The sequence below is a fragment of the Heloderma suspectum genome, chromosome 1, assembly GCF_057233095.1.
Source record: "Heloderma suspectum isolate Gila_16-S chromosome 1, 16-S_ref, whole genome shotgun sequence".
In the NCBI taxonomy this organism is placed as follows: domain Eukaryota; kingdom Metazoa; phylum Chordata; class Lepidosauria; order Squamata; family Helodermatidae; genus Heloderma; species Heloderma suspectum.
The window spans coordinates 243,641,935-243,669,477 of record NC_139458.1 but is presented as its reverse complement, the minus strand read 5'-3'; the positions used below and the strand labels follow the sequence as shown (position 1 = coordinate 243,669,477).

At 43.8% G+C, this 27,543-nt stretch overlaps 2 protein-coding genes across 4 annotated transcripts in view; both read left to right on the top strand.

Moving 5' to 3' along the window:
* PAQR8 (progestin and adipoQ receptor family member 8) overlaps window positions 1-24,062 on the top strand; it is a 31,814-nt gene extending 7,752 nt beyond the window's left edge. For 2 of the 3 annotated variants that reach the window (XM_084822632.1, XM_084822648.1), the window contains exon 2: window positions 18,851-24,056. In XM_084822632.1, coding sequence (XP_084678758.1) covers window positions 18,851-19,945 — 1,095 coding nt within the window. In that variant the 3' untranslated portion in view covers window positions 19,946-24,056. Of the gene's footprint in view, window positions 1-18,850 lie in introns of all 3 variants that reach the window. The other variant, XM_084822639.1, reaches the window with a different exon arrangement.
* A 1,872-nt stretch (window positions 24,063-25,934) lies between these two features.
* Window positions 25,935-27,543, top strand: part of EFHC1 (EF-hand domain containing 1) — a 29,415-nt gene continuing 27,806 nt past the window's right edge. The window contains exon 1 of the mRNA XM_084822618.1: window positions 25,935-26,269. Coding sequence (XP_084678744.1) covers window positions 26,207-26,269 — 63 coding nt within the window. The 5' untranslated portion in view covers window positions 25,935-26,206. The remainder of the gene's footprint in view (window positions 26,270-27,543) is intronic.

Sequence of the window (27,543 nt, the reverse complement as noted above, 5' to 3'; positions counted from 1 at the left end):
AAAGATAAAGTAACCTCAGTCATCTTCTATCCTAGTTTAGGTTTTCTCCTTTCCAGCTACCTCATTCCCTCATAAAGCACCTCTCTGAAAGCAGGGTATTGTAATTGGCATTGTCCCACCAGTTCTCCCAATATTGGGAGATTTAGGCTGACAGGATCTTTCTAATAAGGAAAATGCAACAGTTTGCACTTCAGAATACTAGCTTTTCCTTCAGTGCCACTAATTATATTTTAGGCAACATGCACCTCCAGTGGTGGTGACCTGCAATGTCTGTGCCATGTTTGTTTTCTTGCCTGAGAACAACATAGCCTGCACGTGTAACAAGTGCAAGTTGATCACACTGCTGGAAGAAAAAGTTAGAGGACTGGAGCAGCGAGTGTCGACTCTCCAAGGAATAAGAGAACATGAAGAGGTCTTGGACAGAACGGTGGAACTACAGCAGCAAAGTGAAATACAGGAATTAGAAGAGCAACAGCAAGCCGAGGCAGAAGACGAAACTGCTGAGGTGAGGAAAAATGAAGTAGAGGATACTCCTTGGAAAAGGGTTACAGGAGCAGAAGAACTAGAAGCCACTCTACATCAGTGGAGGCAGTGGAGCTAGGGAACCATTTCCATGTACTTGAGGACAAGACTGGAGGACAGCCTCCAGAGGAAGAATTACAGGGGAACCTGCATGAGAGCGAGCAAGAGGTTGAAGGTCAGCCAAGCAGAGGCGTTGAAACCAAGGCCTACAACAACAGAAAGAGAAGAGTAGTAGTAGTGGGAGACTCCTTGCTGCGTGGGATTGAAACCTAAGTATGTCGCGAAGACCCATGGACTCGCCAGGTATGCTGTCTTCTGGGAGGATGAATTAGAGATGTGACTGAAGGGTTGCCTACACTCATAAAGCCCACTGACAGGTATCCCTTTCTTCTCATCCATGTGGGAACGAATGATACCGCCAAGCGGAGCTACGAAGAAATCATGTCCGACTTTGAAGCTTTGGGAAGGAAACTCCAGAACTTTGGGGCCCAGATAGTTCTGTCATCCATCCTTCCTGTAGTTAGAAGAGGGATAGAAAGGGAAAGAAAAATAGTCCAGGTGAATGACTGGCTACAAAGATGCTGCCGACGAGAGAGATTTGGATTCTGGGACCACGGGCTATACTTCCTGGAAGATGGACTGTTGGCAAGGGATGGCTTGCACCTCACAAAGGCTGGGAAGAATGTGTTTGGCCACAGCATGAAGAACTTTATCAGGAAGGCTTTAAACTGAATCCTATGGGGAAGGGAGACGTAAAGTTGGGGGTAACAATGGACGAAGGCTCATGTACTGCAATGGAGAGAACAGCTCTAATAGCGCTCAATAATAGTCTTCACAAACATGTAGGAATAAAACCAGACCATGAAGCACATGGTCTTTGATGTCTATATTAGGGATGTACGAAAGTGACTTACCATTCCACAGATTATGTTGATGGTGGGGGGGAGGCGTTCTGTCCCTCCCCCCAGAATCCTGGCCGGGGGGGGGGAGGCGCTCCGTTCCTCCCCCGTGGAATCCTGGCCGGCCGGCAGTGCTCCACAGCAATTCTGCGGAGCCACTGGCCAGCTCCGCCAGCAGCTGGACATCTGGCCGCTGGCTAGCAGGGACACAAATGGCGGCGGCTGTAGCCACCGCCGTTTGCGTCCCTGCAGTCAGCCATGATAGGCTACGTAAATGTTTAAAAACATTTAAACATTTAAATGTTAAAAAAAAACTTAAAAAAAAACTGACTTAAAACAAAACAAAACACACGTACGCAAATGGTGGCGGCCATGGCCGCCGCCATTTGCATTCTTTATTTTGCATTCTTTATTTTGGCACGTCTTAGTCTACATAAACATTTACGTAGACTAAGACGGCGAAAATAAGGGGAACGCAAATAGCGTAGCGTCTACGCTATTTGTGTTCCCCTTATTTTCGCCGTCTTAGTCTACGTAAATGTTTACATAGACTAAGACGTGCCAAAATAAGGAACGCAAATGGCGGCGGCCATGGCCGCCGCCATTTGCGTACGCGCATTGTTTTTTTTTTAAAGTCAGCCGTGATAGGCTACGTAAACATTTACATAGCCTATCATGGTGTTTTTTTAAAATCTAGCCGTGATAGGCTACGTAAATCTTTACGTAGCCTATCACGTTTTTTTGTTTTTGTTTTAACCTGGAAATGGCCGCCGCTGCCGCCAGGAAAATCCGCCCAAGGTAAGTCCCGTCCAGGGGGGTGGCGGGCCATCCCGCCACCGATTTCGGGGGGCCGAATGCGCTGGCATTTGGCCTCCCCGAGATCCGTGGCGGAACTTTCGTACATCCCTAGTCTATATACATAAAGAGTATGCCCAGAGTTTGGGAAACAAACACGGCAAACTTGAACTCTTAATACAGGAGGGAAATTATGACTTGATAGATATAACTGAGACTTGGTGGGATGACTCCCAAGACTGGAATACAGCAGTTGAAGGATATAACTTGTACAAAAAGAACAGGAGGAACAGAAAGGGAGGTGGGTGAAAAATACTTATGTCTGCACAGAAATACAGGAGGAGAAGCATGGTAGCCCCATCAAGAGCATCTGAGTTAAAATAAATGGAGTAAAGAATAAAAGGAACCTGGTGGTCGGGGTCTACTACCTGCCAAGGAGAAGATGAGAATGAAACTTTGAAAAGCAAATCACCAATGTTTCAAGGAAGCATGATGCAGTAGTAATGGGGGACTTCAATTTCCCCGATATTTGTTGGGAGACAAATTCTGCAAAACATAGCCTCTCCAAGAAATTCTTGACTTGTGTTGCTGATAACTTCCTCCTACAGAAAGTAGAGGAAGGAACTAGAGGATCAGCTGTCCTTGACTTGATCCTAACCAACAGAGATGACTTAGTGGATAAAGGAGCAGTTACAGGAACTATGGGGGAAAGTGACCATGTTATACTTGAGTTCATGGTTCTAAAGGAAGCAGAAGCCGAGTATAGCCAAACCTGTACCCTGGATTTTAGGAAAGTTGATTTTAATAAACTCAGAACAATGATAAGTAAGGTCCCATGGCAAGTGACTCTAACGAGAAAAGGAGTCCAAGATGGGTGGGAGCTTTTAAAAAAGGAAATTCTCAAGGCACAATTACAAACAATTCCAACAAGAAAAGGTGGAAAGTGATTTCCGGTCGGGGCTGATGTCGCTCTGGTAGCTTCCCACTGGGCTCTGTGGGAGCTTTCTCAAACAGCTTTTTAAAAGGTTGAAAAACCTTTTCATCTCCCCCCTGGAATGGAAAGGGGGGGGGGCAAGGCATCTGCTCTGGGCAACATCTTGGAGAAAGGTAACTCCCATGCGATAGTGGGGGGCTGGATTCCAGGATTATCTCCCCAGAGCTTTACCAACGCAAAAAGCTGTACTGAGACTCCTATTTTATAGGAGAAAACAGGGCTGACATGTTCCATATAATATATGCTTTAAGAAACATCAACAACCTTTGAGGGATGACTTTAACAATATTCGAGAACATCTGAGGACCTGTAAGATCTGCTTGAGAGAAACATGTCTGCGCCGAGGAGAAAAAAGGAGCTCGCATCTACTCCCCCCGACCCCTCTGTGTCAAAAGTGTCAAGAAGAGAAGATATAGGTGAATTATTTATGCTGATAAAGACCTTATCTTTGCAATTTACGGAGTAAGTCAAGAGGCTGGATTTAATCCAAAATTCCATCACCGCCCTGCAAGGAGCTGTAGATTTGATTAATGTGTCATGGCGAAAAATGGAGTTGAAAATTAATGAGCTTGAAGACCATGTGGCTAGAAACGAAACCACAACACAAATTTATTTTAAAAACACCTCTGACAGAATTTCTCAACTGGAGGCCTCCACGAAGAGATCCAATGTACGTATTTTGGGGATTAAAAATTTGCCTAATGATGTAAAATTGCTTGTTTTTGTGGATAAACTTTTGCATGAAATACTCCCTATTCCATCTGATTATTTACTTGATATTGAGCAGGCATTTCTTGTGCCAAATGCTAAAGGGACTGATTACACCATTATAGCTCAATTTGCAAAAGTTTCCACAAAGAATTTTATCCTGTGTTTGGCTAGAGAGGCTCGAAGTCTTACCTGGAAACAAGATAAAGTTATGTTGTTTCCAGACTACATCAAAGACGTGGCGAATAAAAGAAGGCAATTTATCAAAGCAAAGAACTTGGCAAAACAAATGAATTTACAATACTACTTAAAATATCCTGCTACTCTTTGTATTGTGTCTGAAGTTCAGATGAAGAAGTTTTGAAATCATGAAATGGCGGAGGCTTGGCTGAATGTAAAAAAGCGTGAGAATTTTGTTACAACCCCATGAACTGGAATCTTTTAACAAGCTTTGTTAATTGTTTCTATTTAGCCTATATGATCCAGGCTAACTCAGAAGATAAATGATTATATATATATTTGCTTACTTTCTTTCATTTCTTGTTTTTTCTTGCTTTTATCTTAAAATAGATAATATATCTAGTATTAAATATATACTGAATGTTGAAGGTTTATATTAAGTTTTATTATTATATAATGTTATATATATATATGTGTGTGTGTGTGTGTGTATATATATATATATATATATATAATTACGAATAATACTAGGCTTTTGGGATGAATTTTAGACCTCTTTCTTTGATACAAGATTGATGGTATGATATAGAAATGTAAGGTTGTTTATTAAATTGTAAGATTGTTAAGGTTATAGATATAGTCTTTAAAACAGAACGACATTGGAGACCCAGGGGTATTGGAGCTTAAACTCAATTCGTTAGAGGGGAGGGAGAGGGAGGTGGAGCGAGGGGGAAAGAATTTTCTTCTCTTTTCTTCGCTTCCTTTCCTCCTCCCTTTTCCCTTTATCTTTTTCTTTTTTCTTCTCTTTTTGTTATTGTAGTGTCCTCATCAGAATATTGTATTGCTGGGAAATTGATGCATTGATGAGGTTGTTGGTAATTTTGGTACTGTTTATTTCATTCATATAAAATAAATAAAAATATATTCAAAAAAAAAAGAAAAAAAGAAAAGAAAAGGTGGAAGACAACAGAAGAAGCCAGTGTGACTTCACAAAAAGCTTAGAGATGACGTGAAAACAAAAAAGTACACATATAGGAAGTGGAAGGAAGGCCAAGCAACAAAGGAAGAGTACAGGCAGGTAGCACAGAATTGCAGGGGTGGCTTCAGGAAGGCTAAAGCTGAGAAGGAGCTGAGGTTAGCGAGGGATGCTAAAAGCAACAAAAAGCTTTCTTCAGCTATGTGCATAGTAAAAGACAGAGGAAAGAAATGGTGGTTCAGCTATTAAATGAGGATGGCAAAATGATAACTGATGACAAAGCAAAGGCAGAGGTGCTCAATTCCTATTTTGGCTCAGTCTTCTCCCAAAAGAGTGTCTACGACCCCCCGGCAAAGGCGAAGTACAGGCTGATGGAGCAGGATTGCAGCTTGAGATCGATAGGCATATGGTCTCCAGGGCCAGATGAACTGCACCCTAGAGTAATAAAGGAACTGGCAGAAGAACTCTCAGAACCACCGTCTATTATCTTTCAGAAATCATGGAGGATGGGTGAAGCACCAGATGACTGGAGGAGGGCTAATGTTGTCCCTATCTTCAAAAAGTGTAAGAAGCAGGAACCTGGGAACTGCAGACCAGTCGGTCTGACATCAGTCCCTTTGAAAATTCTGGAGCAGATGATAAAGCAATCCATCTGTAAGCACCTTGAAAACAATGCAGTGATTCCTCAAAGCCAACATGGATTTGTCAAGAACAAATCCTGCCAGATGAATCTGATCTCATTTTTGGATCAGCTAACCTCCCTTGTGAACTGTGGGAATGCTGTGAACATAATATACCTCAGCTTCAGCAAAGCTTTCGACGAAGTGCCGCATGGTATCCTGATGAGCAAACTAGCTCAAAGTGGGCTAGATGAAACAAGCATCAGGTGGATCCACAGTTGGCTACAGAATCAGACTCAAAGAGTGCTTATCAGTGGGATCCTCTCAAACTGGGGAGAGGTAAAGAGTGGGGAACCACAGGGCTCAGTCCTGGGCCCAGTGCTCTTCAACACTGTTATTAATGACTTGGAGGAGGAGGTGCAGGGAATGCTGATCAAATTTGCAGATGACACAAAATTGGGGGGGATAGCTAATACCTTGGAAGACAGAAACAGCATTCAAAGTGATTTTGACAGACTGGGCAGAAAGCAGAATGACATTTAACAGGGATAAATGCCAAGTTCTGCACCTAGGAAAAAGAACCCAAATGCACAGTTACAAGATGGGGGTTACGTGGCTCAACACTACAAGCAAAAAAGATCTTGGAATTGTTATAGATCACAAGCTGAATATGAGCCAACAGTGGGATGTGGCTGCAAAAATGGCAAATGCTATTTGGGGCTGCATTAATAGAAACATAACTTCCAAATCCCGGGAAGTACTAGTTCCCTCTACTCAGCACTGCTTAGGCCTCATCTGGAGTATTGTGTCCAGTTCTGGGCACCGCACTTGAAGAAGGATGCAGAGGAGGTGGTGAGGGTTCAGAGGCAACAAAGATGATCAGGGAACTGGAAACAAGGCCCTATGAAGAGAGACTGAAAGAACTGGGCATGTTTAGCCTTGAGAAGAGAAGACTGAGGGGAGATACAATAACACTCTTCAAGTACTTGAAAGGTTGTCACAGAGAGGAAGGCCAGGATCTCTTTTCGATCATCCCAGAATGCAGGACACAGACTAATGGGCTCAAGTTACAGGAAGCCAGATTCTGGCTGAACATCAGGGATGCTCTGACTTGGAGTCCTGCAGTGAGCAGGGGGTTGGACTCGTTGGTCTTATAGGCCCCTTCCACCCCTACTATTCTGTGATTCTATGAAATCGGTTTTCCTTTTAGCTATTCACTAGTCATGCTAGGGCACAATCCTATGCATGTTTAGACAGAAAAAAGGCCTAGAACTCCCAGCATGCCCCAGCCAGTAGTGCTGGCTGGGGAATGCTGGGAGTTGTAGGACTTTTTTCTGTCTAAACTTGCATAGGATTGTGCCGTTAGTGAATTCTGCTTTACATAGAATTTGCATTATATATCTACATTTCAATGAAAAGAGAACACTTGGTAGTATTACTTGGTAGGAAAGGTGAAAATAGTGTGTTTAAACACCACAAGAAAAGGAAATGGTGCTAGGTAGCACAAAGCAAATTTATCATGTTCTTTCTTCCTCAGCATAAACTAGAAGGAACTCAAAGTGGCATACTTTCTAAAACAAAAATAAACATATACAGACTTTTCAAGCTGCTCATTTTCTTCAGCTTTGCTGTTTATTTTATTGCATTCTGCAATTTGTGCATTGTTTTGATAATTACCTGGGTCGGTTGAGCTTATTATTGTGTTAACCAGAGACGGACACATATCAAATAATACAATACATAAAATACATAATCTGAAAATGAAGTATTTTTCTAATAAACTTTTAATATTCAAACATCAGCAGCTACATATAAAACATGAAAATAGAGGAAAAAGCCCAGTTTACCAGTGTTCTGCATCCAACTTTTTCCTTCCCTAGAGTTACTACAGTAAAACAAACATAGCTACTGGGCTGATTCTTCTAGGAACACTTTAAAAAGTAAAAATGCTTTCAACATTGAACCACAAAAAATACCACATTCTGTGAACCTTGGGGACCCAGGAGCATGCAGCTACCGATAGGAATGGGTGCTCTCAGCATCCTGTTGTAGAACTCAGGTCAAACTGATGTTGAAGTTGGGATCCATTGCGCAGGGCTGGGTGTATTCTGCACAGGTACCAAACTTAGTACTGGGTGTACTGTTCAATAGATCTTTCATTTTTTTAAAAATGAAACATTTAAAACCAACTATTAAAGCCCATTTAGCAGTGAAGATTGGCTTGAAAATGTGTTATACTTGAAAAATGTGTTGGCTATTCCTGGTGATCTTTCATAAGTTGTGGTAGAAAGACTGAGTGGGATTTCTAGAAGTTTGGATGAGGAACTGTTGTGCCCTGTAATGTCCCTCGCTAGGACTAGCAGCAGCTCACGACATCATGCAAATGTGTTTAGGTGGCATAATTTGTATAAATATCAAAATTCAGATTTACTTGGTGCAAAATTTAGACCTTTTGTTTTGTGCAGGATGCATAAAGACCCGTCTATACATCTTTATTAAACAAAACGTTTTTGGGGGTGGGGGAAATAATTTGATTTGCCCGTGGTTTTTTTGTGGCCTGATGAAAAATAAAAGGGAGCAACACAGAAAAAGCATAAGCTTTCAATTAACTTCCAGAGTCCCCTGTGGCTGTAGGTTTACCCACCCATTCTTTATTATGCCCCCTCCCCAGGGGCGTTGTTGGAGGAGGCTCACCTGGGCATGGACCCCAGATCTTTTTTGAGCTGTGCCCTGGATCTTTTGAGCTGTCCTAATCACCATTTTTTAAAAACATTTTCCCATTGACTTGCATTGGAAAACAGAAACAGCTATAACATTTTTAGTTTGTATGATAAATTCATGAAATTTGGAGACCTTGTAGCACCCAGGGAGCTGATTGAACGTGCCAACTTTCAGGCAGTTTGGTCCAATGGCTTTTCTGCTAGCTATGCATAAAGTTTCATTTTCTCAAAGTCTAAAACAAAAAGTAAAGCACTGTCAAGCCATACAGGGGATTAGAGATCCTAATCAGAAGGTGTTTAAGGTGACTATTAAGAGGTCACTATCCCTAATCTTTGGTGTAGGATTTTTTTGAGGTGCAAAAAACCTCTCTCCCCCTACTTTTCTGCTCTTACATGCCCACTGTTGGGAGCTTGTTTGCAGTGAAATTTTGAAGAGGGAGAAGGAAGAAAGAGCTCCATGTGAAATACTGCTATTTCACACAGCATCTGATTTTACTGCCCCAAACTGGAACCTTTGGCTTCTGCAGAAGTTTAGTAGCTTCAGTACAGCAAAGGATCCAATCAGCCAACGTCTTTCTCCTCCTCCACTTTAATTTCCCCTAAATAGCTGTAGGACTCAAATTATTCCAAAAGGAAGGTTAGGACTATGTGGTGTCATGATCGAGGAACTGCTGAGGCTTTTAAATAGGTTCTACAGTTTAAAAAAAGCTATTAAAACCCCTCAGCCACCTTGCCTCATAAAGTTCATTTAAGTACGTGCAATCCTCACAAACCTTCTACAGCCCCCTAAATCCCTCTGTAGTACTACCTCTCTGAAAGGAACCTCTTGGCTTAGGGAATTCTCTCTACTCCCCTTCCCATGCATTTCCAATCACCATTCTTCTTTTCTTCTTCCTTTCCGTATCCCCCTTTCCTGTTCTTTCTTTCTCTTCTTTATTCCACCCAGAGCATATCTTGAGGAATTCTTAAAGAGAATTCCCTTCAGTGGGCAAGAGAAGTTCTAAACTGTATTTGACTTTATACAGACTGGAAGGTTGATTTTTCTCCTTCTCACTCAAGTCTTTGAGAAAAGTGGGTTCACATGGTTGCGGAGAAACAAATCTGGGACTTCTTTGTTTATTAGTTGCCATTATCCAGCAATAGGAAGGGCTGTAGCTCAGTGGTAGAGCACATGCTTGGTATGTATAAATTTGGTCCCGTTTAACCTCAGAACCTGCACCAAATGGGTCCGAAGCACCCCAGTGGGTAACCAAGCAATCCCAACAGGTAAACATCAACCCAAAACACCCCTACAGACAAGATTGTAACTTGAAACCATATTTATGGGTTTATTGCTGAAAATACAGGGGAAATACAAAATAAAAGAAATAGCATGGTGGTTATATGAGTGTTAGAAATTCTCTCTCCAATTACAGGGAAACAGAATGCAACAAAAACAGAAGATAAATCAAAATAATTGCAATTGCCGAAGCTGGTACTATGAACTTGGCCAATAAGATAATGACTTGAGCTTCTAGCATTGTTATGACTCTTCTTTCCAACTCCTGTTTACTACTTGCAGTTCAAAGCTAAACATAAATAATTCAACCTATGTGTTAACCCACCCATAGCCTCCTCCTTCTTCTTACTTGAATACAAAACTTATGCTGAAGCATTACTAAGTTCCTCTAGGCATAGGAAAAGTAGAGGAAAGAGTTGGAGTGAACAGAAAACTCAAGACTTGGGAATAATTCCAGTTCTCACCTTTGAAGATGGGATTCCAAATCCCCTCTTCAGATACATCTCCAAGTCTCAAGCTTAGAAAACACTCCAAGTCCCAAACCCAGAAATCATTCTAAGTCCCAGACTCAGAAATAAGTCTAAGTTCTACTTTCAGAAAACATCCTAAGTTCCAAAGTCTAAGAGTCTAAAGTGTTCCATAGTTACCTAAATCCATGGGTCTGGTGGCACAGTAGAAAGAGGGAAGTGGAGCAGCAGCAGCAGGAACAAAAGACACCAACACCTGGAGCTCCCATTCCCTGGGCTTTTATACCCCTGCTCTGGTCAAAGCTGGGGCCCAAGGAGCAATGAGACAATCAGCTTCCAATAGGAAATGGGATGCATGTGGTTAGAGCATTTGCTCACCAATCAGAAACAAGATGTCCCTTCTATCTCCCATGATTTCATGTGTCTGGGGAACATGTTTGGCACTATTACAAATGGGCTACTTTGAAATGTCTCAACGTATGACCCAAAGTCTGCCATCTGGGCATGCTATCTTGATTGACGCATTGCTCTTCAGTATATCTTCTTTGAACTCCCAGTCTTTGGCCATTTTTGGTCATATCCGCCCAAACGCCTCCTCCTCGTTGTTGCTCGTGCTCAGAGCTACACTTTCCGGCCCAACTAGCATCGAGTAGGGACATTCTCTTATCAGCAGGTGTATACCACGAGAAGTCAAAAAAGTACTTTTCCTCCTCTCAGTAGGCATCTGAGCATGCTCAGTTCTGCTGTTCATCTCATTTAGACACTCTGCCAGCACGTCGTGGCCTTGAGCAAGCTCTGTGAAGCGGCTTGTAAAGACTACTGCATTTTTCCCCCTTCTTCAAAAACAGCCCTGAAAAATCTCAATTAAGAGTCTCAGTGAAATGACATCATTTGGTATAGACATGACATGAATGAAATGACATCATTTGGTATACAAGAAGAGCCCCTAGAAGACCCCAGACTCATAAGCAGCTTTATATTCCAGACTCTTGACCCCTGGGCGAAAAGACCATGAAGTTTGATAACTTCATGGTCTTCTCGCCCAGGGGTCAAGAGTCTGGAATACAAAGCTGCTTATGAGTCTGGGGTCTTCTAGGGGCTCTTCTTGTAGGCCTCTCCCAGATTAAATCAGCCATCTTTACTCTTTGTTGACCCTTTTCAGTACCAGATTAACAGTATGTAGAAGATCCCAGGTTCAATCTCCAGCATCTCCAGGTAGGGCTCGGAAAGAATCTGGCCTGAAACCCTGGAAACCCACTGCTGCCAGTCAGTGTCAACAATAGATGGACCTAGGGTCCAGCTCAGTATAAGGCAGCTTCCTATGTTCCTCTGAACAGAAAGCTTTAAGAAAAATAGGAGTTTGGGGTTTGTTTTTTAAGTGGAGGGGAGATAAATACTGCTCATTTAAACAAGACTATGTATGCCTACTCAGAAGCACCATTATGTTTAATGAGGCTTATCTTCAGGAAAGTGTGCATAGGAGTCCAGCACAAGTTACTTTTTTAGGGAGGTTTGCACCCTGATGTTCTGCATGTTTACTCGGAAATAAGTCCTGAGTTGTGAGCATGGTGCTGCAAGCTTAATACAGTGCCTACCCATTTCCGTCTAATGAATTGACTACCCTTTCACCTCAGTCCTATGCATGTTTTGTCATTTGTGTGTGTGTGTATTTTAATTTTGCATGAACTCTAGCTTCAGTGGTGAGGGAAAGGCAGTTAGTACATGCTCAGAGCTTTTCCATAATTTAACCCTAGTTTTGAAAACAGACTCATTGGCTGAATCCTAGTGAAGTCCTGGCACAAATGAAGTTATGGGGAGGAAGATACCATGAGAGCTTGTGCATAACAAGGAGGAGGTGGAGGAGAGTTGCACAGAACAAGACATCTGTTTTTATGAAGGGTTGCTGGAGGATGGTAGGATGAGGAGGGATGGGTGCATGGAGGGGAATAGAATTGGTAGGGGAAGAATGTAAGTGCTCAGTTGAGAAAGGAAAAAATTCTGCATATGCTCAGAGGCACTCTCTATTTAAGAACACAAGAAGAGCCATGCTGCATCAGACCAAGGTTCATGTAGTCCAGCTTTCTGTTCACACAGTGGCCAACCAGATGCCCACAGGAAACCCACAAGCAGGACATCAGTGCAATAGCACTTTCCCACCCATGTTCCCCTGCTGCTAACATTGGTGAAATGTAAACAAATTCTAGTAATTCTAAATTTGCATGTCTGTATATCCTTCAGAAACTTTGCAGGTTTCTTGCCTGGGGGAAACCTCTAATGACCTGTGTGTTTTCATACAAACTTACCTAAAAACTATTGGGGAAGGAGTGAAGGGAAGGGAAAGCAAATCACTCCCTCTTCCAAATTGGAGAACTTCCCTTCCACATGAACTGCTGCATTTATCCTTCTGAAACTTTGCTGGTTGCTTACTTAGGGAGAACTCTAGGCTGTCTGTAATTTTCAGAACAATGGTCCACAAGGAAAACAGGGAGAAAAGTACGTCCTCTTTTGGAGACCTCAAAATGTCAACAAAAACCCTTGTGGCTATCATTCTGAAATTTGGCAGACGTGATGTCCTCTGATGGGGCAATGAATCCTGAAAATTTGATCTAATTCTTCCAAGTAATAAAAACCTTTTTGGCAGTTCCCTTTAAAAGAAAATCAAAATATAACCTATTTTTCTGACATTGGGCAGGTGTAATCCCCTTCTAGGGGGCTGTTATGCCTGAAATTATCATCCAGTTCTGACCAAGAGAACAGTTTTTTCCCAATTTCCCATGGTAGTCAACAGGAAGCATGACTCATTTTTCTAAACCTTGACTCAGGTTTGGTGCTGAGCTGAAATGGTCCAACTAGAAATTGCCCTGGGCAGAGGCGGGATGTTTTCCAAAACGCTGAATTGGGTTGAAATTTGTGAGTTGACGTTTGGTGGGGGGTCAGTGCACACTTCTTGTGTATGTTTGTTTATAATCTATACACACATGCAAGCACACCACATGCACCCCCCCACACACGCACACATACATATATATGAGGTGCGCTTAGACTCAGATATATACTATATATATGCAAATTTGTGTTATGGGCCTGTGCTCTGGATCTTTTAAGAACCTAGCAACGCCCCTGCCCCTCCCCATTTTGTTTTTTGCATCTGAGTTACCAGACATGCTGCATACAATTACTGTTATTTGGGATTAGCCAAAATAACTCATCCTTCCAAATGGTAGAGGGTAGGCCTGAGGCTGAAATAGATGCTCTGTAAAATGAATATAACTCTTCAGCAGAATGCTACACCCACACAGAAAGGAAGAGAATAGAAGCTTTGTGGAACTGAAACAGCAAGTGCTGACCTTGGATTTTTCCTTCTGTAATGTTAATTGCTTGCTGCTTTGTTCATCATCACCACATGACTGTTGAAAACTGGCAAGTTCTTGTTCAGAAATGTCTTAGAATTTACTTAAAAGAAAGAATCTGTGAGCTTTGTTAGTGTTCTGTTTCCCAGTTGTCATGTGGTTCCTTACTGTATTGCTATTAAGATATTTTCTTAACAGCAAAGAGTGTGCTCTAGGGTTCTGCATTGAAAAAGAAGCAGATGGGCAGACGAGGCAAGCAGTGGTAAAAGGCAGAGTGAAGCGGCATTGTGACCACCAGATGCAAGTATGCCTTAGGCCTGTAAATTGGTACATCCAATTGACAATGACCAAGCCTTGTTACTTCATTCTGACACCAGAGAGGCTGGCAGAGAAAGGCAGGGGCTCTTAAGCAAAAAATCACCATTGCCAGGAAGCCATCAGCGCATGGGCAAAGAATGGAGAAGCAAAGAGTGTTCCCTAAGTTCAGAGTTGAGGTACTGCACTAAAAGAGAAGCAAAAAAATCTCTCAATGGACAGACTTGAGGTTCTACACTGAAGAAATGCAGATTTCAAATTAAAATCAAAGTTAAACAAAATAGAGGAAGGGGATGGAAGGGCAGGGTAGAACAGCCACAGTAGCATGATGGTGGCACTCACTCAGAGATGTTCAAGATGAGGAATCCCAGCAGTGGGAGATTAACCTTCAGAAACTCCAGCTGCTCCACCAACTTTGAGTCCAGGCAGTTGCAATGGGGTCTAACAGTGTTGCCCACCACTGAAAACTCCCTCTTGCTCAGAATACAGGTTGATGGGCAAGAGATGGGTTCATGGGCAGCCTGCCTAGTAGGCCAGGGGGCGGCATGAGAGTCCTCCACTGGCTCCACCAGGTAATGCACCACCACAGTGTCTGCATTATTTGATGGTTAGATTGTATGCCTCTAGGCCCAACCATAGCCCCCAAAGCTCTGGACCACATTTCAAATCCCATGTTTTACTGCCTGAGAGGGAATTCGCTACCACAAGATGGGTAGCCGTGGCACCAATGGGATGTTCAGAGGATGGGTCAGTAGACTCTGAACATGCAGACACTGACTCCACCATCTAGTCAGATTCCTCCCTCCCCCCTGGCCTGGTGATTATAACATCTTGCTTGATTAAGAGATCTGGAAATCTCAAGCTTGCACATCTTTGTGATCTTTCGGTTAGCCTTATAAAGGTATTATGCTAACAGGTAACCACAGTTGTGCTAGTGCCCGGCAAGTCACCCGTCCACCATGGTTCATGGTTCATGGCTGACCTAATTTCTACTGCTGTATGGGACTGGTCCATTACCTCTGCCTGAAGGAGTGCCCACCTATACCCTGCTTTCTGAGTACCCGAAGTGCTGGCTGCTCTCATCTCCACAGATGCCAACCAGGGCCCTGTGAGGGACAAGTGGGCATGCACTCCACCCTGGCTGCTCCAAATATTAGAGATGAAGTGTATTATCTGTGGCTCTGCCCTCTGCAGCTGTTCCAACACTTTCTCCCTGGCTGCCTGATACAGGTCAGTCCTGCTCAAGGCAGTGCAGGATGCAATAAGGGACCACCAGGTCCATCAGGCACTGGAACCCAATGGACTTGACAAGAGCAAATAGCTGGGCCAGCACCAACATCTCGCCAATGTGGTTGGTGATCTGTGGTGGCATTGGAAGCTGTCATCTTATAGCCCCATACTTCCCCTGCCTCATGTCCTCAACGGTGGCCTGGTTGAGCTGCTTCTGGGTGTGTGTGTGTGTGTGTGTGTGAGAGAGAGAGGGAGTGGGAGAGGGACTGGTTGTAGTGTAACACCCCAGAACCTTCCCTCTGCTCAGATGCTTCCTCCAGTGCAGGCAGATAGCATAGCTGGGATCCATCCCCAAATGGCCCCTGACTGGAGTTTCCCTCATCAGTTAAAATGTGTGCACGCGCGCATGTGTGTGTGTGTACAACCTTTTCTACCAGACAAGGTATTTGGACACTGTGGCAGTGTGCTCATATAGTGCTCAGATCAAAATAATGCTAAAAGACAGAGTCCCTGATTTTTGGAGCCTAGGTTTCAACTAGATTTTCTGTGATTATTACAGTTCTTGTAGGCATTTCTTCTGAAAAAGAGGGATGAGGGTAGGCACAAGAAGGAGATTCTTCATTGGGGGTGATCTGAAAGATTTATGCCTCAGTCCCCATAACACTTACCTGTTTTTCTTCTGAATTAATTACAGGTGTCCTCCCCCGCACTTCTGATTTTTTTTATCAAGCCCCCAACGCATGGGAAGGCTTAATCCTTTCCTCCCCTCTTACAGTCCCAATGAAAATCTCCCGCCTGTTATGAGCCCCAGAAAAAAAATCCCATTGGTGTCAATTGGAGCTTTTTTCTGGGGCCAATAGCCATGGTTGGGGAGGGTTTTTTCATTGGGACCATTGGAAGAGAGGGAAGGGTTAAGCCTTCCCTCCCCATGTGCTATGGTCCTGATAAATATTTGGGACTCTGCATCAGCTATTAAGGGTGGGGTGGGGGGAACCCTGGTGATTCCTAAAGACACATTTTGCTGCATGTCTGGTTTGGCCCTAGTGTTGGGATAAATTTTAACTGTGTATGGAAAGAGAGCAGGATTACAAAATTTAAAAAAAGTGGAAATAAAAGGGACACCATCATGGTCCAATCCTAATGTAAACAGTTTGTTGAAGACAAGACATGCTTAATGTGTAGCCTTGAAAATGGAAATCCTATCTGAGATTCTGAGATCACTTGCCCTGGAATAATTGAGTGTATTTTGAGCAATTCAGATTGTGTGGGTGGGAAGTAAGCGTATGGCTGCTCTTTCCATTTGGCTAAAGATGAAACAGTTTTATTGAGTTGTTAGAAATAATTAGAATTTAAAAAGAGAATATTTCGGAAAGGAACATCCAGGGTATGTTGGTGTGTAAAGTTAGCTCCAAGAAACTGGCGGTGTAACACAAAACCAAGGAACAATGGGCAGTCAGCTAAGAATACCAGCCAATGGGGCTTACACGACGGTTGAGATGTTCTTACCTGCAGAACAGATTAACACAATAGTCCTGTTCAGAATTGAACTAATGCATGAGGGAGGGCGTGTGGCCGCACTGACTAGCCCTGTCACCACCAGCACTGCCCCCTGGCATCCATATGTGCAGCATGAAGGTCTGCTTTGTACAACTGTATGTGTAGAGGCTGTCTCCCTGCAATTTTGTGTGGTATGTGGGATGCTATGAGGAGCAGCTAGTCATCATCCATGACATCATGCGTTGGGATAGCATGTTCCCACCTCACTTGTTTGTCCAGTGTGTGAAGGATATTTCTGAACAGAGCTAATGATCTTTCATCGTTCTGTATCCTTCAGTGACCTGGTTTGCACAATAGTAGGGTGCTTAATAAGCCATGGTGACTTGTTAACCACCCTGAGTATGCCAGTCGGATGCTGCCCGATTTACATAATTACCCTTTCCGGGCAGGGCTTATGACACGCAAACCTGGCATGGGTGGGTGGGTGGCTGGCAACCCCAGAACAGGACATAGTTTCTGGGTGGTTTGTTAACAGCCCCAACCACCTACCCTTGCCCGGTTTGGGTGTCATGACAAGCTGCGCCCGGTGAGGTAATTATCAGGCTGGCACTCAGAGGGTGTTTAACAAGCCACCATGGCTTATTAACCACTCTATGATCGTGTAAACCAGCCCACTTAGGGGTGCAAGACTGAAGCCTTACTTTGTTAATAAGGTCCTCTTCATAAGATTAGGAGATTTAATGTTGTTTTAGAAATTTAATAGCAGCTATGTGGGGATGGGGGGGGCAAGAATCCATTTGGGACCACTGTGCTGGGAGAGCAGTTGACCCTTTCCCCCTGCATCGTTTTCCTGATGAAAATTGCTTCACTGAAGCATGAATTTGGCCATGTGGAGCAAAATATACAGTACCAACAGCTTAGCAAAATTAAGTGATTCACAGGTAAATAGTCCACTGCCACCACTGGGGGCAGTCACAGGTAAAAAGTCCTAGATCATTAGTCCCCAATGCGGCATTTGGGTGCCTCCAGTGGTGCCATGGTGCCTCCGGGCACATCCAATGGTGCCTGCACAGCTCTTCACTCCCTGCCCCCTTAAAAAAAAAAGTTAATAAAAAATTGAAAAACGTTAGGGCGCCAGGTTCTTCTTCCTGTTCCTCAACCTGCTGCTGATCAGAAAGCAAGGGAAGTGGGGAGTGAAAGAGCTAGGCTAGGAGGGAGGAGAAACAGAGATGTAAAAAGGTGTGTGTGTGGGGGTGGAGAAATAGCTTGGGAGTGGGGAGAAACCGCAAGATAAAGGGGTGAGTGGGAGAGAAAGAGGGTCTAGGAAGACAGAGAAAGAAAAAGGCCAAGGATGGGGAAGGGAGAGAAATAGCAGGGAAAGAAGTTGGGGGAGAGAAATAGTGAGGGTAGCAGCTGGGATAGTGGAGAGAGAGAGCAAAGGGGAAAGGTCTGTGTTGATAGAAGAAGGGCGGGCAGGCAGGCAGGCAGACCAGGAAGCAACTCTTTCCATTTCTCCCTCCCTCCCAGCCTCTGGCCTCACTATTTCTCTCTCCTCCTACTCCTTCGCTAGCCAGACCGCCAAGGCAGTCATTATGTGACTAGCCACATCCACCATGGGAGCCATTTTGTGGTGGTACCCACAGCAGTTTCTCAAATTCCCAGACGTGCCCATGGGTCCAAGAAGGTTGGGGATTCCTGTCCTAGATAGTAGTAATTTTTGTAGGGAGTAAGAAATCTTGCAGTAGGCTTCAGATGAATGTAATGTAAACATTATGTTTATTATGTAATGTTTGTAACAGCATCCTAATGTCCTCTTGTAAAAAAAAAAGTAGGTAGCATACAGTTGCTCACTTTAATTAAAAAAAAAAAAGTGTTTGTCAGGCTTCCGCTGGGGTCTCTGGGTGCTAAGTAGAGGGCAGCTTTTATCCAAGGAGCAAGGGAAGCAGCCTGGACTTCCCCAACACAATCTCCAGGCATTGGGGAAAATTCAAACGTGCTTTCCTTCACATAGGCTCAGGCCCAGCCTTCTGTACTTAGTGCCTTGAGCTTCTGTGACGGTTCAGTGTGAATGAGAATAGGTTGGATTCAGGCTGGGCAGGTGTGGAACTCCTGAAAAACCAAACACAAATTACTTCAGTTCCACCATCCCTGCTGCCTCCTTCTCTCCCCACTCCTCAGATGTGCTTCACTTTGGTACTTTCTCTAAGTATAGTGACCTATAGAGACTATGATACATTTGCTGCCACTTTTTTCAGTTTCCTCTTTTATTAATGATTGCTATGTTTTTTGTCACCTCAGGGATCATCTGCATGCCCTTGCTATACACTTAGCATGATGACGGCCATCCTAGAACGGATCAGCACCTTGTCCATCAGTGGTCAACAACTCCGCCGACTCCCTAAGCTCCTAGAAGAAGGCTTCCCCAAGATGCCTTCTACTGTCAAAGAATCTGATGTGCCCCAGCTTTTTCGGGAGCCGTATATCCAAGCTGGGTATCGCCCCACAGGTCAGGGTTGGCGTTACTATTTCCTCAGTCTCTTCCAGAAACACAATGAGGTTGTTAATGTCTGGACCCACCTGCTGGCAGCCTTGGCTGTGGTGCTGAGATTTAATGTTTTTGCTGAAGCAGAGGAGCTGTCTTTGGAAGTCCACACTTTGCCTCTCATCATCTTCGTTCTCTCCTCCGTAACGTACCTAACATGCAGCCTCTTGGCTCACCTCTTACAGTCCAAATCAGAGATGTCACACTATACCTTCTACTTTGTGGACTACGTTGGGGTCAGCATATACCAATATGGAAGTGCCCTGGCCCATTTCTATTACAGCTCTGATCAAGCCTGGTATGACAAGTTCTGGCTTTTCTTCCTGCCAGCAGCTGCTTTCTGTGGATGGCTGTCCTGTGCTGGCTGCTGCTATGCCAAGTACCGTTACCGGCGCCCATACCCCATCATGAGGAAAGTGTGTCAGGTGATTCCAGCAGGGCTGGCGTTCATTTTGGACATCAGTCCTGTGGCACACCGTGTGATCATGTGCCATCTTGAAGGCTGTGAGGAGATGGCTACTTGGTACCACACCTTCCAGATACTTTTCTTCCTAGTTAGTGCTTATTTCTTCTCCTGCCCAGTCCCTGAGAAATATTTCCCAGGCTGCTGTGATATTGTTGGTCACGCCCACCAAATTTTCCACACCTTCCTAGCCATCTGCACACTCTCACAACTGGAAGCCATCTTCCTGGATTACAAGAACAGGCAAGATATTTTCCTCAAGCGGCATGGATCCCTCTCCATCATCCTGTCCTGTGGCTCCTTCTTTGGCTTAGTGGCATGCAGTGCTGTTACTGCGCACCTCTTGCAGCGTAAGATCAAGGTAGAGCTGGCTGTAAAGGAATCCTGAGAGATTGCCATGGGAACAGGGCTGAGCCCCAGTCTGCTTAAAGAAAACCAGCAAAGGAGACCTACATCTAAATACTGTATATAAGTAAATTACAAAATGGTTTGCCTCTATAAATTATAACCAAGGAGCTGATTGAAGGCTGGAACTACTTTTTTTTTTAACTGCCTTTAGTCCTAAACATCTTTTTACTAAACGCACCTGTTGCTGGGCGAAGGGCATTTAGGACACTTACCTGAAGATGGTTTTTTAGGCAGATTTTTCTAAATGGTTTGTTCTAAGCTATGTGCTGAAACGTGTGGATGTGAAAGAGAAAAGGGGACTAAGCAATAATTTGGAGAGGAAGTACCAAGGAATCACTCATTTACGAAGGCCTAACTCTCACTGAGATGTTGAACCTGTGCCTGGGTTGTACTCCTTCAGAATGCAGAGTGGGGTTCACATAACTGAATACCAAAAGAAGGGGAAATCTCTGTATATAGAAAACTAGCATGTTGGGGAGAAGGCTAGGCGTGAACTCTTGTTCCTGACATACTAATTTTCTGTTTGCAGGGAGGAGCATGTAATCATTTGAGTCCTCACTTGAAATTTGAAATGGTACATCCTAACATAGGTTTAGAATCGCAGGGAGAACTAGTCCAAAGACTCAGGGAGAGAACCAATATGCAAGAAAGAGGAGAAAGTTTAAGCAGAACAGATCAGGAGTCCAACTAAGATGTGGGAGCTTCTTCCCTACTTTAGCACCAAACAAAAAATGTTGGAGCGGTCCCTACAAAAACAAGGTACAGCATTGCATGGGAGAGCACCATGAGTCATGCAAGCAGCAGAGTTTCTGTTGATTGCCCTATTTTCCTTTTTGCCTACTCAGAGCCATGGGCTGAGCTCTGGGACCTGTGTGGCTTTTGAGAACTGGATAAACTGCACCATCTCCTGCTCCAAAAAATAAAAAACAGATAGGCAAACTTATCTCAATCCTTGAAGGAGGGAGGGCCAATTAGTCTGGATTTACATATGCATCAGAATGAAGTGATGAAGTCCTGAGGTTGTAGATTATTAGAAAGTACACTTCAGACTGCATTTGGAAGATGTAACTTTTGAATCCTCTGAAAACACACACGCACGCACGCACGCACACACACACACACACACTATGTGGAATGGTTCAGCCTAGCTTCTTTCTGCAGTGCTAGTTTAATACTTGCAGACATTCTTTTTTAATGTAGGGAGGATTCAAAAATATAACCCCCATCTGCAGACCAGTGGTTATAGTCCATTCTGTCACCAGATTCTTCTGAATGTTTAGATCCAGCCATAAGATACACCTTGAACTGGGATAAATATTTGGACTACAGTGGAGTTGTGTGACAGATGAAACAAGGCTAGGATGAGTTTGACAGATCTTTGTTTTGGCGCTGGTTTAGAAAGAGTTCTACCTGCCCACCCCACCTCAACCCTGTTGTAGCCTCAGCTTCTCAGATTATTTTAGGCTCAGCTCCTTCAAAAGTTGGATTTACCCCCAGTCATGTAACAAAGCAGAATTCCAGCTTCTCTTAATATGGGAGTATGCAGACATTCAGCACTAGGCCCATTCATGAAAATTTAAAACAGAGAAAAGCTTTTCAGAGATTGGTAATAAGATAGGGAGCCATCCTTTTGTTAGAGCAGTTTTAACACATACTTGGTGAACAAATGTAACTGTAACCCAGTGGCTCTTTGGCCTAGGCTAGGTGAGGCTGTCTTCAGAGCTCAGTTTCCATGGGACCAAGTTTCCTTTGTTAGTACTAAATGAGCATGAAATATTAATTTCCCCCTTAACTTGAAGGATAGTTTCTAGTATAAAATCTGCCCCTCATCTTCCCTGTACAAGTCTTCTGCATAGTCTGCAGTAGTTAATGAGGCCTGTCATTCAAACTCAAGTCACTGAGGGCAATTTCAGAAATGCCCTTACTACATTTTGAAGCAGAAGATTTTGGTATATATATGGCTCAGAATCAAACATAGGAAGTCATATTCAAAATTTCCAGCAAAAAATCTGCTGAGACAATTGATGGGCTACACTTTCAGCAACCATCTATCTTCTAGCATGCTATTTTATTACACAGTGTCAAGCACAACACATAAACCTGTGTGAAGGCCTATTCTGTAAAGTCAGGTAAAAATTCAATAATACCCCAAACCTGTGACTTCAGAAGCTGAACAGTGCATAATTGGAAGCCTTTCTATAGGCTATGCAGAATAAGGCAGTAGAATTCTCGATTGTACTCATTCAAACTGCAGCTGGAGATTGTCTTATTTTGAATGCTGATACAAAAATATACCTGTATGTAGTAAACTGTCACATAATGGAGTGGGGTTTACTCCTTTGACTCTGGTGTGCTGGCTTATGGGTGAGCATTCCAAACTATGATGACCAACCCCACTTGCAGTCTGATGTGTTCAGAATTCTGTTACCTCAGTTTACCACTTTACTCTCTTTAATGTGCAGATCAGTGTTGAAGCTGCCCTGATTCAGGTACCTATTCATGAATTTTGGTCAAATTGTATTTGGCTTACGTAGGGAAAGGGGCATTTAGTCCAATGCTTCTGATTCAAGTGCAGCCGAGGCTGGTGGTCATCAAACGTTAATATGAGAGAGCTCTTCAATGATGTGCCTAAAATTATCTGAAGTATTAGCTTGAAGTTAAATGTAGCCAGTTTCAATTTTAAGCTGCCACAAGCGATTTACACTGACCTCCTAGGAAAAGGAACACATGAACTTTCATATTGGATATTTATACAATATAAGAAGAGAATGGATATGCTCATCATTCTAAACTGATGGACTGTATGAAAATTCTCAGTGATTTCACATCACCACCTAGTCGTATAATAAATCAGTATTTTCGAATTGCTTTAATATCTTGGATTTTAACATATAGATGTTTAACTTACACTCAAGGGAGTCACTTTTCTTTTTATTCAGTAAGAGGTTCCTTTATTTAAAAATGACTTAATTTAACCAAAGTTACTTCCACTGTAAGTACATAATACTAGTGTGGCTCCTGTCCAACTACCCGTGACCTCACAAGTCACATCCATGGTTCCTCTAGTGGTCATTAGTTTAATATATACCTCATACTTGCTACTTGGTTGCCTAAAGGTGATATTAGAATTGATAACATACTCCCATTTAATGCACTGAAAGGTTTGTGGTGGGCATCTATGGACATAAATATAAAAATATAGGAATCCCTATTAATTGTTTAGTTTGGAAGAGCACTTTGCAAACAAGGAACTTCACTATGTAATGGATGGGGTCCTGTCTAGTCTTCATATAATTTTCAGCTATTTTCATAGATCTTCCCCAGATATTGCTTAAGCCACCTGGGGGGGGGGGGGGGGGCTTCTGTCCTGAAAGGCGGCCAAGAAATGTTTTAAATAAATACCTCCCAAAATCCTTTACTGCCAGTTCTGTACATCTCCAAGGAGAATTAGCTTGGGCAGATGTGTTCATTCAGTGAGTTTGTCGTCGCAAGAAGCAAAGTTGATGAGCTTCTATAGAACGATCAGGAGGGTACCCATCAGATACACTGCTGGCTTTATTTTACAGAAGTTGGTGGGTCTAGGATGACTGATAGCTACTGAGAATACAGTCCTATTTATAATTACACTTTCACCATTCCAAACTTGTTTCCAAAGAACTAGCATGTTAAAACAAAAACATTCTTTGCCATCTGCAAACTCATGCCTTAAACGTTGTGGTTAATTTCAACTGTGTTTGTATTTGGTGTGCAGGCAGAGTTACACATGCATATTATTGTACATATTATTTCCACTGCTCTATTGTAACGACAGGAACACATGCTAGAGGTTCCAGATGTGCCTTGAGTACTTACTCCTTTCAAATACAGATTTAAAAAAATTATTTTAAGGCAGACATTTGTTACCAAAAATGAATGGTGGAATTTTGTATTTTCTTTCTTCAAAAAAAAAGGGGGGGAGTGTTAGTTTTGGTATTGCACAGACAACCTCTCCCTGTATATCTCCTGAAGTCTGTATTATTGAGAACATTTGAAAATTTGTACTGTATTAACAACTGTTGAAGGCTGGGGAGAATCATAAGTAAAAGTCAAGGAATTCCAAACTTTGGTGTTTGATGTGAAATCTGTTAAACCACAGACTGTTGGAAATGTGGTTTGCAAGGTTAGGGGGTTGGGGAATAGTCTCAGTAAAAGCTTTAGCCGTAGTTAAAAGTGTTAAGCTTCTCAAGATGTGGGCCTCTTTGTTGCTTATGTCACTCTGCAAACTGCCATTTATTGAAAGTGTTGGTGGTAGTAGTAGTAATATAATAGTCACCATCTTTGGGCAATGAGTAGAAAGTAATTATCTACTACATTTACCTTTCTCTGTGCAGATCTCACACAAGACAGGCCACAATCCAGCCAAAGATGGAAAAGCACATAAAATCAGTGAGACTTAAGTGCTTACCTTTGGCTGAATAATGTATTCATTGATGAATATTATATGTCACAATAATATATATTCATTTAGATTTAGAGCCTGCCCTATCCCAGCATCTCAAGGAATGTAACTACTGTAGAAATCTAAAAGGCATCAGGATAACACCTGTAGATAAGATTACTTGGAAGGATGTCCCGTTTATGCCAGTTAAACTGTGCTCCATGTAGGTGTGCTTAGCAGTGCAGCCCAGCCCCAATTATTTCCCCACCTTGCTATTCCTAAGCCAAGCCTTGCTCTGATCAACTGTAATGTTTTCTGCTTTTTCTGTCCTTTCACACATTTCCATTAACTCAGGGTAGGGAATGTGTACCCCTCCAGATGTTGATGGACTGCAACTCCCATCATCTCTCTATTGGCTAAGCTAACTAGGGCTAATGGGAGCTGCAATACAACTAGAGGGCCACACATTCCCTACCCGCGCATTAACTGGATCAATTACTCTGCTCACACTCACCATCTGAAAAGCAGCACAATAACTACTTTTCACTGGACATGGTCAAGGGACACATGAAAGAAATCACTTGTGCTCCCTCCAAGCTTTTGAGATTCTCGAGCCTAAGCACAACATACTTGATTCACATTCATTCACTGAACCACACAGGTTTCTGAGTTATTTGGTTTTTGTTGCTGAGATTTTAATTTGTTCACTTTAGTAGGAAATTCTTAGTAAATTTTAACTGTGTACAAGAGCCCAATGACTAAACAGTCACAGAAGATCTCCAAAGCGGTGTAACAACTTGCAGAGCAGAAAATATAATTGTGAATATTCTTATCTCACTGGATTTGTAATAAAAAAGTAACTGGCATATATTGGGGAAATCCTATGCAAGAAAAACAGCAGAAAATGAGGGATGCAGATAAAATTGTGGAAGCAGCAGCAGCATCCCTAGACATGATGGAAGCCCCCCCCCCGCCCCCCCCCGCGTGCTTTGAAAAGCTGTGCAACCAGAGCGGAAGCATGTTTACTCAGAAGCGTGTACTACACTGCGATAAATTAGGCAGACTTACATCCTAATCACTATGCATAGGAACAGGACTGCAACTTTGATCGTCGTCCCGCTTGCCCACCTTGCGTAAAAGGGATGGGCTGAGCAGTAGACCGGCAAGGATTTCCGACTTCCAGTAGTTTAACATGAGCAGCACCAAAACGACACCCCCGCCCTAAATTATGCTGCTGAAATTAAGAAGGCTGGGAACTTTTCAAAAAGTGAATTTTTTCACGGAAGGACTGTGAGTTCCGTCAGCTCTGGCATCCAAACCATTTTTAAAAAAATCCCAGGTGCGCTGCGCCAGGCTTCTGTTGATGGATATCAAGGTTCTAGCAAAAGGCCGACAGCCCCGGAGCGCAATCCCACAAGCCTGATCTGCCCGCGCCTGGCCTCGAACACATAACAACACCGGCCTGTTCGTGACGCCACCTTCCCCCCGTTCGGCGCGGGTGAAGCCGTCCGTGAGTAGGGGGCGGGGGGCTTGTCTCAGTCGCGGCTCCTCCAGACGAGCTTCGTTAGCTCAGCGGTCACGACGCGTCGCAACTGGGAGCCTGCGGCCTAACGGTGCCGCCCGAGCCGCTCCTCGCGGGACGGACCAGAGCGGCCGAAGGGGCGAGGCGGGGGCAGAAAGCCGAACTGGTTACGTAGCACGCCCGCGCAAAGGCCCTCGGCGCGCGCCCGGCCTGTTGACAGTTGCCGAGGGAACGGCCGCTGCCTGGGTGCGCGCGGAAGGGAAGCCGTCGCGCGCCGAGCCCTGCGCCGCCCGTCCGCCGCGATGAGCTCCCAGCCCGTGCAAGGGCTGCCCCTCCTGCCAGGCTCGTCGTTTCGGGACCCCACGGTGAGGCGAATCTCTCTTTCCCTCTCCCCGGCACTCCCTTCCCCGTAGAAGGGTCCCGTGTCCTATTCCCTCCCGAATATTCCTCTCTCCCCGCATTCCATTCTTCACTGTGCGTGGCCAGACTCTTCGGGTTGTGTCCAGTGTTAGGCTAACTTAACACCCGTTTATTCCAATGGGTCTACTCTAAGTAGGACTAACATCGGATACATCCCCCTCTTGGCACACCTGTTCAGAAACCTGCTCCAAATAGATCTCTGGCCAGAAGCAGTGGTGCAGCTAGGTACATTTGGATCCTGGCCATAATGGCCTCGCTCCGCCCCCCCCCCCCCTTTAGATGTCCCTGTGCATTAGTTCAGCTGTGAAGTACACAGCTAGCATTCCTCCCCACCCACCGACCCCGGCCATTCCGTGCTTTACAACTGCGCCTTTTACATTCCTGGTATGTTAGAGTGAATAAACAAATAAAGCAAAAAAAGTTTGCTAATCCTGATAAAAAAGTAATACTCTGAGCATGTGCAGTTTCTCATTCTGCAACAAGCAGCATCAGCCCCTGCCCAATATGCCCATGCTGATGCAGGTGCAGATGCAGATGCCACCTGTTTATCACTTCCCCCATCACCTGCTGATTTGTGGGTGGTCGTTTGGGAGCACCCTGGACTGCAGGGCCATGGAATTCAGCCCCAAGATCCAGTCCTAGCTCCACCACTGGCCAGAAGACCCAATAATGGATTTCACACATCAAGGGCAGGGTGTTGGGCAAGTTGGGATAGGGGTTAGTCAAACTGTGACATAAGAAGGGCTGATTATTGATTAAAATGGGATAAAGTGTGAAGGAGGGGGAAGGTGTGTGTGTGTATCTGTTTTAAGCTTAAGAGTGTGATACTCTGAGATACCTGCTATAAATAAGTCACTAAGCTCTCCCCACCCCAACCCCCAAGTGTTTTCAGCAGGTCTGTCTGACACTTGTTAGGCACACCATATATCTCCCCATTCTCTTCCAGTTGCACCCCACCCACCCCAAAAAAATTACACAGGTGAAAATTAGGGCACTTCTATGTACTTGTAAGTCATCAATTTTCATCCCAAGGATCTTTGCATGGGATACTCATATCAACTACACATTGCCAAAGGCTCTTGTTTCCCTTGGCCTGCTGTATGTTATACATATTTATTCAGCAACAGCCAGTCCTGGATCTTGACTGTCTTTTAAACTGACAATAACAGGATTAAAAAACTACGGTCAGTAGAATGCTTAATCTTACAATAGATCTGGT